Source organism: Macrobrachium nipponense, chromosome 24 (genome assembly GCF_015104395.2).
Source record: "Macrobrachium nipponense isolate FS-2020 chromosome 24, ASM1510439v2, whole genome shotgun sequence".
NCBI lineage: Eukaryota > Metazoa > Arthropoda > Malacostraca > Decapoda > Palaemonidae > Macrobrachium > Macrobrachium nipponense.
The window spans coordinates 67,627,227-67,640,887 of NC_061091.1; the positions used below are offsets into that span (position 1 = coordinate 67,627,227).

Below are 13,661 nucleotides of genomic sequence, written 5' to 3' on the forward strand. Positions count from 1 at the left end.
GCGTAGTTGCATCATGCAAAGTGGAAGTTAACGCGGCAGCTCTGTCCGGGACGAGTACGGCAACACTAGAGACGTGAGAAATGCATTCATTTGAAATGACATTTCTCCCTTGTAAAAGGTATACGCTTGTCTTATTTTAGAATTTACTTATAGCCATAATACTTTATCATAGTGTTCCCTTTTCACTGTGATGTAACTGCCAATTACCAAGAATCTTCTGGTACCGTTATGTGAGTTGCGCCATGTTGAGTTTGCTTGCGGTTGCAGTTGTATACCACCAACTGAGGTGTGAATTAAGGCTTTCATATGGTTAATCTAAGCAATATCGGCGCGTCGGGTATTTCCTTGGGGATTGACTTTTTCTACGGTATTTTAATTGCTAATTGAGGAAATAAAGCAAAGGACATTGACAATGACTCTAAGTTGCTATATAGCGGAGCTGATGAAACAGGAAGAAGAGGTGGGCGTTGAACGGAAAAGTGAGAGTAATGAAAGTAAGATTGTCCTGTGGTGGTCATATCTTGACTGTAGTAAGTGCACATGCACCTCAGACCGGGTGCATGAAGAGATGAAAAATAAGTTCTGGAGAGATGTGGATGAAGTCATGACATCAACAGAAATAGAAGAAAGGTTAGTTTTGGGGGGAGACTTGATAGGACACATGGGGTGCAGTCGGGAAAACATGAGTAGAATACATGGATGGCATGGGAGAAATGAATGAGGACTTTGCACTGGCATTTGACATGGCAATTAACAACACCTTTTTCACACATGATGATTATGAGACATATAGTAGTTGGGGGAAGACAAACGCACAGATTTTTTAATGTGCAGTAGGAACCATTTAACAGAAGTCATTACAGGAGAGTGTGTTAGCAGACAACACAGGCTAGTAGTGTCAGAAGACGAGTTGGAATGGGTAAAATGAAGCAGGAGTTGCCTATGACAGGAGTCAATCAGGAAAAATAGGATACCTTGGAAAACTGCAAATAAAGAAGCTAAAAGGGCAGTAGCACAGGCAAAAGTAATTGCAGTGGACAAGCTCTATGAAAACTTAGAGACAGCTGAAGGCCAAAAGAGAATACACAAGATAGCAAAAAAGCAGAGATAAATCATCAAAGGATCTAACATATCAAACAGATCAAGGACAAAAATGGAAGAGTTTTATCAAAAGAGGAAAACATAATAGCTAGATGGAAGGAGTACTTTGAAGAGTTACTAAATGAAGAAAACTCCAGAACAATAATATGAGATAGAAAGCCTCATAAAAGAATAGTCCAAGATATCAGCAGAGAAGAGGCTAAGAAGGCACTGGATAAAATGAAGAAGGTGAAAGCAGTGGGACGTGATGGAATACCAGCTGAAGTGTGGAAGTGTTTAGGAGAGGAGGGCATAGACATCCTGTGGGATTTAATGACCAAAGATATATCGCCAAGAAAGAAAGCCAGACATGTGGAGAAATAGTCTAATGATCCCAATCTACAAAGGTAAGGGTGATGTGCAGGAGGGTGGGAACTACAGAGGAATTGAACTGATATTACATACAATGAAAATATATAAGAGGATTATAGAAGGAAGATTGAAAATGGAAACCACAATTTGTGAAGAACAATTTGGTTTTATGCCAGGAAAGAGCATAGTTGATGCAATATTTGCACTAAGGCAGACAGTAGAAAAATATATAGAGAAAGAAAGGACTACATCTGCTGTTTATTGACCTGGAAAAAGCATATGATAAGGTATCTAGGCAGAAAGTATGTAGGTGCTTGAGAGAGAAAAGAGTTTCTGAAAAGTATGTCAGAATAATGAAAGACGTATGCACAGGCCACCACGCAAGTAAGAAGCAATGTTGGAACTACAGAGACGTTTAAGGTGAAAGTTGGTCTCCACCAGGCTTCAGCCCTTAGTCCCTACGTGTTTGATATTGTGATGGATGTTATAACATCGGAAGTAGAGAAGAGGTGCCTTGGTGTGCAATGTTTGCTGATGACTTTGTGCTGACTGATCTAACAAGAGAAGGTGTCCAACTCAAGCTAGGAAGATGGAGAGAAGAACTAGAGAGTAGAGGCTTAAAAATTAGCAGAACAAAGACAGAATATATGTAGACAGGTGGAAAGTAATGGCAGGGAACAGTGAACTTGGGCCGAGAAGACATAAAGAGGGTTAGCTCCTTCAAATATCTTGGGTCTGTTGTGAGTGAGAGTTGGAAACCTGGATGCAGAAATCAGTAATAGAATTCAGTGTGCTTGGATAAATTGGAGAAAGTCATCAGGGATGCTTTGTGACAGGAGGATTAGTGCAAAAGTTAAAGGAAAGTTTTATAAAAGCGTAGTTAGACCATCCATGCTCTATGGGGCAGAGACTTGGCCAATAAAGAAAGAACAAGAAAGGAGAGGAGAATGGAAGTGGCCGAGATGAGAATGCTGAGGTGGATGTGTGGTGTCACAAAAAGAGACAAGATCAGGAATGAATTGATCAGGGGGACAGTCAAAGTATTAGAGGTTTCAAAAAAATAAAAGCTTAGGAAAGAAGACTCAAATGGTTTGGTCATGTCATGAGGAGAGAAGATGAACACGTATGTAAGAGGGTTATGAACATGGAGGTGGAGGACAGAAGAGGGAGGGGAATGCCAAAGTTCAGGTGGAAAGGTAAATTATTGAATAACATGAAGGAAAGGGGTCTAAAAGAACAAGATGTACAGGACAGAGGAAGGTGGAGAAGGCTGACTAGAAACAGCGACCCCATATAGAAATGGGAACAGCTGAAGGTAAAGAAGATTTTAATTGTTAATTGAGAATTTTAACCATTTTTGGCGGTTAATTGTAATATACCTTAGAACTCTAGCCTACGGTAAGGGGGATCAGTGTAAGAATCAGTGTTGGTTCTAACTGTTATGGAAGGAATACAACTAGTATCCACCTACTGTTAAGAAGATATATATATATATATATATATATATATATATATATATATATATATATATATATATATAACAAAAAAACCGCTTGAGCCAGCCTTTCCCACAACCCTAACTACAAAAATGTAGTGTGTGCTTGTACATGCATATATATATATATATATATATATATATATATATATATATATATATATATATATATATATGTGTGTGTGTGTGTGCTGATGAGGTCATTATGAAGTTCAGAACAAAGCCCTTCCCCCGAATTTATTGATAAGACCAGTGAGTGAGTTAAAGCAGTGTTTCTTTGTGCGTGCATCTCTTAAGATAAGGTAAAAAATAAAAAAAAACCTTCACACCCCACTTCTCCCCAAAACCGTTGGATGTTGGCGTGGGTATTCCAGTGCGCTGATTGGTCTACGAAACCCACTCGTTCTAAAGACCAATCACCGTTCACGGTGGGAGTGGTGCCACTGGCGGGAAAAATTGAAGCGGAGCCGGGCTGCCGGAGGGCCTGAAGTTTTGATTTGTGTCCTGGGTAGACATGTTCTAAAGACTGTGCCACAGTGGCTACGCCATTCGAGTGACTACCGTCAGGTTAGCATTATTCATTAATTAGCCAATAAGGGCGCCGCCCCTTGGCAGCTTAGTAGAATATATTTCTGTTGAAACTTTTCCCTCCTTTTATCATTTAATATTAGCATTCCCTACCTACCACCTCGTGCATGTAAAGTTACTCCTCTCGTTTTCGTTTGTAGATTGAACCCACAAACAACCCAAATCGGGTCTTATAGAGGTGATTTTATCGTGAATAGTGGCGTGCAGAGTAGATTGAAGGTGAAATGGCTTGACAGAATGCATCATACATTTAAGGAAGAGATGAAAATCATGATATACAGGAGAAAAACGGAAGTAGTGGAGGCAGGCTTTGCACAAAGGAATGAAATGCCATTTTGGACGGAGAAAGAAATAGAGGTTGAAATCGTACAAATATTTAGTTAGAAATAATGATATTCGGCGCAGATTCTCTCGACTTTGAACTGAGTAAGATCAAGGAAGGCAATTAAGAGCCACATTATTCGTCACTTGGCAGGATGAAGTGAGGGATGAGTAATACAAGTAATACATTAAGGGAAGTTAAGGACATTTCATACGTGAATGATGAAAAATAGGAGGTGCCATTGGCTCATTAACTGTCCTTTTCCCCACGCTAGTGAGATAATACGTGACAGTGTCATCTGGCCTCCTGTGAGGACAGGGAAATTAGGAGAGTCTGGCCTAATTGGATGTTAACTAAGATACTACAGGGAGTGAGGTGGTTAGAGGTAGTGAAAGGGAACACACGGGAAAGACGTGAGTGGCAGATTGACAAGACACCCTTTATGTTGCTTGAGGTAACACTGTTGGAAACAGGCTTATAAGAAATTGTCCTCACCACCATAGCAACATTGTAAAACTCCACATATTGGGAAAAAAATTCCAATGAATTGATTAGTGGTATAATTTGGACAGGTAACAAAAGAAAACTATTTATTTTAGACCAGACGGCTAAGGAGTTAAATGCCAGAATAAATCAACATGTCTGTGGTGGTAGGTCTGTCTCTCAACAGTAGCAGTTATAACTTGGACCATCTACAGATGGTCTTTTGTTTGTCACTTTTTTCGTAAGTTGTATTTCAACAGGAATCTTTCACATTCACAAGTGATCCCTGCTCCTCTTTATCTGACGAGAGCAGCCAGATTCGCTAAACAGCGGCACCAATATGCAGTAAATGTGCCTCCTTGCTGTCGAAGTTCTCAGTTCCAGAGGTCCTTTATTCCTCCTGACACCGCTTGACTCTGGAACAGCCTCCCTTCAGAGGATGTCGTCCAATTGGAACTTTCGAAGTTCAAGCGAAAATGCAATGCATTATTACCCTGATACTATTCGCCTTGCATTTTGATACTTTCTTTTCATCTGTTTATCTATTTATGATTTTTTTTCTTCTGATAAGTGGGATCTCTTCTTTCTGTATATTACTTCTTAATTTAAAATCCTAATGAACACCATAATATTCTTTGGAAGCTTGAATTTCAAGTCATTGGCTCCTGTGGGCTTGTTCATATGAATAGGTTTCATCTACTGAATGATAATAGTTATTCTATTTGAACTGGCCAAAGGATTCATGCTAGTCTGTGTACCCAAGGAAAAGATTTAATCTTTTACAATGTGCATTTGGACATGTGCTGTTGGCTCGCCTAAAAAAAATAAAAAAATAAAACACCGATGGTGGATAGATGAAATTTAATAAATAATTGTAGTGCTTTTTTAAACATTATTATTATTTTTTCCCAGGCGCGTCTGCCTCGATACGACGAAGCGTCCATCACCAGTTCCGTTATAGTATCCTCCTAGCATATGGACCCACAATGTAAGTATTTATATACTCACTCCTTGGTAGTATTAATGATAACTAGCAGACATAATGCCCATTATAGTAAGATTGCCCGTTTGAACGCCAGGAGTCACTTCGACAATTGCTGTACAGGCTAGCGCTTTGCTTGAATTTTTTGGTTACGGTTTTCCACCCGTCCCTTGAAAGGGACGCAGACAGAACACCCATTATGGGGTGGTTGAGGGGGGAGGTAGGATGAAACCCCATTATAAACAATCTTAGGGGTCCCCACTATAACCCTGCCAAGTTTCATACCCATCGGACCAGCCGTTTGGCCATGATTGAATGACAGATGAACGGACAGACAGTGCCCATTATAGTAAGATGGTGATAATATCAGTGGTAGAAGTATTAATATGTACACACTTGCATGTCTTTTACTGCAATTTTTGTTTCCATTTTTCAGGTACTATGTCAAGTGATTTGCATGAGGGTATTAATGGTGGAAGAGAAGAAGCTTTGAATATGATCACTAATCCTGGTAAGTTTAATTGTTAAATAGTTCTTCCACTTCAGTTTAATAGAGAAACCCTTAAAAATTATTTACTCTATGTATTGCATTTTTTTAGCCTTCATATTAGTTTCACTTGACTCCAATATGTGTGAATTGATAAACCTGCATTTGCATATCACACCTTCCTGACCCATTATCTCACTCATTCCATTCTTCCTCTCTACAGATTTTCATGAAGAGGAGGATCCATCTGAAGGAACTTCCCATGGCACTCGAGCCCAAAATTCCATTGGTGATCAAGCTCTTACGGGTGAAAGGATGACCTGGGAACGTACCAGAAATCAGGAAGCATCATCGAATACTCTCATAGGACAAGAAACAGAGAAGCAACAAAGGGGAGATAGAACCATACCTACATTGAGCCTGCAAAAACCTAGAGGTAATAGAGTCGTTCATATTTTAGATTATGCTGCGCCAGTAGGGTCCCATGTTGACGTGATGAGCGTAATACAGCAGAATGAGAATAGGATCGCAGAGGGTGTGATTAACACTTTTGATGAAATTTGGCACATACTCAGGCAACATTTACCTGTCCCTTACAATCATCTTGAAAAACTGACTGTCAATGGTTTTGAAACCAATCCTTTTTACGTAAACACTCCGGTGGTCCTTATAGAAAGGGAGAAAATTCACGAGTTGTTTGACATGTCCCTCAATTACATCCCCAGTGTTTTAGAAGAACGTCTCACGGCATGTGAAGGATCTGGATGGTGTATTCGTGCTTTGGAAAAATTAACAGTAATTTACTCCCGCCGCGGACTCACCAATATCCAGAATTATATTGAATATCCTAAAGGATTACGTGGTACTCATCAAATCGTGAATATAGACAGGATATAATTGTCTTATAACTTGCCTTCAAGCATATAAAATCCTCTCAACGAAACCTAATATACGTAAGAATAACCTCACCCGAGCAGTGATAACCATCATTAAGAATGGGAAGGTGGACGTAAAGTATGATCCCCAGACAGAAATAGATCTAACGACTCTAAAAACAATTGAGAAGATGAATGATCTTAACATCTATATTTATAAATTAAGTGAGGTCTGTGCAGAGTCGGGTAATGGAAATAAGTGGACAATTCACCTCGCCAGAAGAGGAGGGAATCCAACCAGTTCACACCTCGTCACTCTGCTTCTCATTAATGACGACCACGTAGCTCTGGTCAGAGATATGATTGCATTCGTGAATTCATTTTGTCATAAATTAAGAGCTCCAAAGAAAAAGATTTATAATATTTGTTATAACTGTCTGACTTTATTCACGAGTCCCGAAATTCAGCAGTCTCACACGCTAACATGCAGCACAAAAACTACAGTGAAATACCCTGCCCCTGGTCAATTCAAATTCTTTAAGAAGATTCAGGCGTTGCATAAGACATCTCACGTAGCGTTTCTCGATCTTGAAGCGTATAATTACGACCCTGCCCCAGACGAGGATTCGAGGATTGTCACTAAGCAGAAAGCATATGCCTACTGCTATACCATTGTAGATGGTAGAAGTGGGAAATACTGCATGCATAAGGTAGGCCACGGAGATGATTGCATTAATACGATGTTGCAGCAATTAAAGAAGGACTGGGATAAGATACGCAATAAAATTCCTTATTATCAGATTGAGATGACTCCACGCTCAATTCAGAAACATCAAGAAACCTCCCACTGTCAAGCGTGTAATGTAAAATTTGGTGGGCAGGTTATAAAAGTCAGACATCACGCACATCACCTCCCTGAAGATAATTATGTGGCTGCTTTGTGTAAAGAGTGTAATGTTAAAATAGTAAGCAGGCCAAAGACTTTAACCGTTCTCGTCCATAACCTCTCATATGACATATGTCTCATTCTCAAAGAGTCCTGCCCGAAAATGAGGTTCGAAATATTGAAGAAGGATGGAGGGAAATATTACTCGGCGCGAACTGGGTGTATTAAATTCGTCGACAGTGGGAATATGATTAAAGGGAGTCTAGTCAGTTTATCTTCAACCCACATCGCTCAAAATGGATCTCTGGATATCACGCGCTCGTTATTATCAGACTATCCTGATGAAGGTAAAAACCTGGTATTAAATTCAGGAAAACAATACTACCCATATGATTATGTGACGGGTTATGACATTTTGAATGATACGAGAATCCCTCCAAGGAATGCCTTCAGTTCTAAGCTTTTGGGCGAGGAAATAACTGCTGAAGGTTATGAACATGTAAAAAAGGTATGGGAAACATTCCGTTGCAAGAATCTGCTGGATTACAGTCTCCTCTACTTGCTCATGGATGTGGGTTTACTCGCGGATGTTTACATGTCTTGGAGAAACGCCGCATTCGAACAGTTCGGATTAGATCCTGTGCACTACCTGACTTCCACTTCCCTCTCCTTGGATGCTTTTTTGTATGCTTCGAAAAAGCGTCTCCCACTCATCAGCGATGGGGAGTTGTATCAGTTAATTACTTCCAATATCAGAGGAGGGTTTTGCAGTCTAGTGCACAGAAATGCTGTCGCCTCGAATCCACACATTGATCCGCACTTCAAAGAACATGATAATCAGACATATATACTTTACGTAGATTTCACTTCGTTGTATCCCACAGTAATGAGCGAGTATAAGATGCCCTTGGATGTAATAACCGAACTCACACCACCTGAATTAGAAGAGTTTATTAAAATGGATATCACCGCAATTGATTCACAAGGGGAGTATGGATACTTTGTACTTTTAGATACCAAACGAGTGCGGGATGATGTAGCGAGAGATACGGATGCTTTCCCGCTTGCGATACATCATATGAATATAGGAGAGGAGCATGTATCCCAATATACGAGAAACCTATTAAACAAATTTAAAGTTAAAATCCCGAAAAGGAATGTTAAACTCGTTGGCACGCATCTGCCAATGAAGAATCACCTTATCTGCCTCCCTCTGTTACAAACTCTCATTAAGCTAGGTCTGGAAATAGACTGCATAAAAAAAGTTTATAAATTCAGGCAGGACACCTATCTTACAGATTATATAAAGGAGAATGCAGCGCGAAGAGCCAAGGAAAGTGACCCTGATAAGAAGAATACAATTAAAATCCTTATGAATGGACTTTTTGGCGTCACAATAAAGAATTCTCTGAATTATGCTAATAGAAGCGTTGTAGTGTCAAATGAAGACAGCCTGTTTAGAAATGTGTCCAAACACACATATAAGTCACTTGATATGATTAATGAGGAACGGTTCATTATTACCCACAATCGCGAGACCGTACTGGCAGACTCCCCCATTTATATTGGATTTAGTGTATTAGATCTTGCTAAAGATAAAATGTATAAATTTTACTATGATGTACTACGAAAGCATTACAAGGATAGGGTACAGCTGCTCTATACAGACACCGACAGTTTCTTTTTCTCTTTAGAAACCGATGATCTTGCGCGCGAGTTGAAGGGACCATTACATCCTCATTTGGATTTCAGTAATTTCCCTAAATCTCACCCGTTACATGACTCCACCCGGAAAGGAGATCTCGGTTTAGTGAAAATAGAAACAGGGGCGGAATACATAAAGGAGTTCATCGGGGTAAAACCTAAAGTATACTCATACCTGACCGAGACTGAACGCTGTAATACTTTGAAAGGGGTGCAAAGGTCGCAACAGAAAACCATAGGTCATGATCAATATAAAGAAGTCATTGATAAGAATGAGATTACCTCCATTGAACAGTACAATTTACAGACTGTTAAAGGGACAGTGTGCTTAACAAAACAGAAAAAAACTGCTCTGTGCCCATTAGAGGATAAACGTTTCTACATCGACGCATATAATTCATACGCATATGGTCACCCCTGAAATAAAAACTGTTACATCTCGAAGAGAGCGAGATAAGGTTATGACTCTTGATACTGTAGATGAGGGTAAGTCGCTCGAGGATGAAGAGGAGGAGGAGGAGATGAGTAATCTAACTAACAGAGACACAACTTCTTCTGGACCCACTATTTGTTTACGAGGAGGTGAACTCGATAAGATAATAAAGAGGTTGAGGTTGAAGAAGAATAGAGATCCTTCTGCTACTACCCATCCACCTCTCAACCCATCCGAGGCCTGTCACATCTCCCTACCCCTCAGATTCCACCCATGAGAAAAGATTGTTTTAGAAAACGTAAGTCTAACAGTAAGATTGGACCCGTTAGGAAAAAACGCAATGCCTTTATTACATCTGAAGCAGATGTGGACGGTGCTGACAGTGATGATGAAAACCGAGCTTGAAGGTCTCAATAAATAAGAAAATAATCATGTGACGATTATTTAGTGTATGTATTCTCCTGTCACAATTGTTCTAAGTAAATAAATGGGTTATGAGACTTGAACTGTCAATGATAACACACAAAGAAGGAGAACCAGTTGATGATTTTATATGCAGAATCAAAACTAATGCCAGTATGTGTAAGTTCCCAGATAATATGTGTGATGAACAAATCACATTCCAGATGATAAAAGGTATTCTTTGGCCAGAAGAGAGAAAAAATTTAAGAAAGGGAATGATTTGAAGCTTCTGGATGCAATTTGTTCTGCTCTCTGAGTTTTCAGGCAACTATGCTGAGCACTAATACAGTAATACCTCAATCCTACGTGATGCGCGAATTCACAATAGTGTGAACTTTTCATTGGAACAACTAATTATCATATGCGAGTTTCAGACACACAAGCGCAACATTTTTTTATCCTGAAGAAACCCTGCAAACGTGTATGTTTAATTTTTTAATGTAATTTATAAGTTTTCAAGCTTTTGTGTGTAAATTGAATAACATTAAATAATAAAAATAATAATTTCTCTCTCTCTCTCTCTCTTTTACTGAGATGAGAGAATTTTTATGGTACATGTATGTACTATGTTTATTAATATTTTCAAATAATAATTTAACTGTACGTAATTACAAAATTCATATGATAGTATTTTAAAGAAATAACCTTTCCATATCACTTTTAATTAAGATCAACTCTTCTCTATTTCTCTCTCTCTTACTGAGATGAAAGCATCTTTATGGTACATCTACTATATGTTTATTAATATTTTCAAATAATAATATATATATAACTGTAATGACAAAATGAAGCATCTAAAGAATTCTTTCCCTCATCTTTCTAACTCCAGCAGAAGCTCAAAGTCCAGAGCTGTCAAATATGTCAAGTAATGTGACAGGAGGGATAGGGTTGCCGATTAGCTGATCAATGGTTTTTACGTAATTCTCTCTCTCTCTCTCTCTCTCTCTCTCTCTCTCTCTCTCTCTCTCTCTCTCTCTCAGACTCTTCAGAGTGCCGTTTTCTATCTCTTACCACAAATTCCCTCATAACAGTACTTAACTTGCATTATTTTTTCATGATCAAAACATTTACATTTTAATGTTTAAAACTTTATTTTACTCATATTTTTTATATGATGATAAAATTCCCCCATAGACCAAATTCAACTTTTACGCAAAGGAAAATAGTAAAATGCAATTCTTTTCAGTCAAGACTTCTTTTATATTAGTACATTAGAAACATGCACAATAAAAAAATATATAAAAGCATGTGTACACACACACACACATAATATCACAACATAATGTCCTGCTCAGTAAAGGAAATAAAAGATGCAGCAACTTCCTAAACCTAAACCAGTACGTGGTTGCCTAGTGTAAATTATGACAACACTGGAATGTTTTTGTTTATATTTTGAGTATCTGATGACTGGTTGTTTAAAATAAAGGGTAATAAACATAACAAGCAGTTTGGGTAACCATGGTAGTTTATTTTGTAGTTTGTATGTGTAAAGCTCTATTTTGATAACAATGAAAACAACTTATGTATTGTTTTCTTTGTTGTTTGTTTGTCACGTGCACATACAGATGATAATCTTTTTATGAAATAATTCATAAAATGTCTTTATTCATTACTTATTTCCATAAGAATTTTCTGATATCTTGTGAATTATCTTATGCATATTCCTACGATAGGTGGTTGTGGTATTGGTGCCATACGTATCATACAGGGCTTACAATAACATAAAAACAAAAAGAAAGTAAAAAACGATTGTATTTACTCTGACTGTGGTCTCAAGTAACCCCTTTATAGGTCAATAGTTTATGTAAAGTTATTCAAATTAGTTGCTAGGTTTAGTTACATAACTTCAATAATCAGAAATAAGTTTTTTTTACATAATTACAATACATAATTGTTTTTTATGGGATTTCAATATCAAAGTGTTGTATTTGTTGTATTACATAATATGTTTGCAAAAGACTAGGAGATTGCATCGTTTTTACTCGCTTTGTTCCCTCAAATATGAAAGGTTTTTGTTATTGAACTTGTAAGCAATAAATATAGAATGTTCTCTGTAAATATGATATATCATTTCAACCTACTTTACAATAATAGCAATGGTAATAGTAGTTACTATATGAATAGATAAATGAAAAATACATACGAAGCAAATAAACTATTTGTAAACAGTAAATGCTGCTATAGCAACTAGAAAGACATTCATTCAGTTTTCGAGGAAAGAGAAAATTCTATATCATGGGATTTGAAAATATAAAGTAATTTTCATTATATAGTATATAATAGTTGTAATGGTTACTTGTTAAAAATAGGCTAAAACATCACAACCTAACAAGGAGTGTATTAAGTACAAATATGCTGTCCTCTACCAGGCCCCAAAACAAGCCCGTCTTGATTACTATACCCAACGCTCCTTCCACTCTTGGCCGTGGTACTACCGCACCACTTATTCTTCGGGCGAAATGCCACGTCGCACAATAAAAGTAACTTTGATGGTTTACAACAAAGAGGAAGCGCGTGAGTTCGATTCTCGGACATTCCATTGAGGTACGAGATACGTGTATTTCTGGTGATAGAAGTTCACTCACGACGTGGCTCGGAAGTCACATAAGGCCGTTGGTCTTGTTGCTGAATCACCACCGGCTCCATGCAACGTAAAAACACCATACAAACAAATATAATAAAGAGGAGGGGAATTTTTTTTTTTTTGACAAATGCACGCAGTAATTACAAAGGCGTTGGTAGTTATGTATTACATTCTGAAGAGTAGCACTTTCATCAAGACAACCGCAACACTGGACGGTTTTAATATTATATTGACGCATTTTTCGGGTTAATACTTATGAAAAGAAATTCAAAAGAATACTTGGATCGTGTGCATGCTGGTCATTTAGGTGTAACAAAATTCCAAGAGTGATAAGAAGGAACCTATGCTTCCACATGAGTTAGTTTCTCAACCATGGGAAATCTTGTCTAGTGATCTGTTTGAATTAGATGGTCGTTCTTATATAGTCAGTTGATCATTACAGTGAGATGCTTTTTGTTCGTGGATTAAAATTTACTTCTTGTAATGTAATACCTAATTAAGTTTTGTAAAGATATGTTTGCAATTCATGGAATACCAAGGTACCTGTACAGTGATAATGGGCCACAATACAGTGCAGCTGAATTTAGAAATGTTGCAATGACTTGGGAGTTTGAACACATAACAAGTAGTCCACATTCCCCCACAAAGCAATGGATTTGCTGAAAGAATGGTTGGAGTGGTAGTGTGGCAAAAAGGACGGATCCTTTTAGCGCCAAACCTTCCACAACTTCAAGTTACTGCAGGAAAGAAGAAGAAAACAGACAGGGGAACGTAACTCTGTATCTATATAAATTACTATGCTAATATGAACTTAATGATCAGACTAAACAGAGGGGAAGAAGAGAATTTGTACTATTGAAATATTACTCATTTATACTGAAGAACAGACGAGGTGTCCCATGTATACA

General features: G+C 38.0%; 1 protein-coding gene across 5 annotated transcripts in view; it reads left to right on the forward strand.

Moving 5' to 3' along the window:
• LOC135205741 (uncharacterized) overlaps positions 1–13,661 on the forward strand; it is a 109,910-nt gene that overhangs the window by 74,653 nt on the left and 21,596 nt on the right. For 2 of the 5 annotated variants that reach the window (XM_064236836.1, XM_064236838.1), the window contains exons 2-4: positions 5,253–5,328; positions 5,759–5,833; positions 6,033–6,245. In XM_064236836.1, the coding sequence (XP_064092906.1) occupies positions 5,316–5,328; positions 5,759–5,833; positions 6,033–6,245 (301 nt within the window). In that variant the 5' untranslated portion in view covers positions 5,253–5,315. Of the gene's footprint in view, positions 119–279; positions 631–3,321; positions 3,515–5,252; positions 5,329–5,758; positions 5,834–6,032; positions 6,246–13,661 lie in introns of those variants that run through there. The other 3 variants (XM_064236835.1, XM_064236837.1, XM_064236834.1) reach the window with 3 other exon arrangements.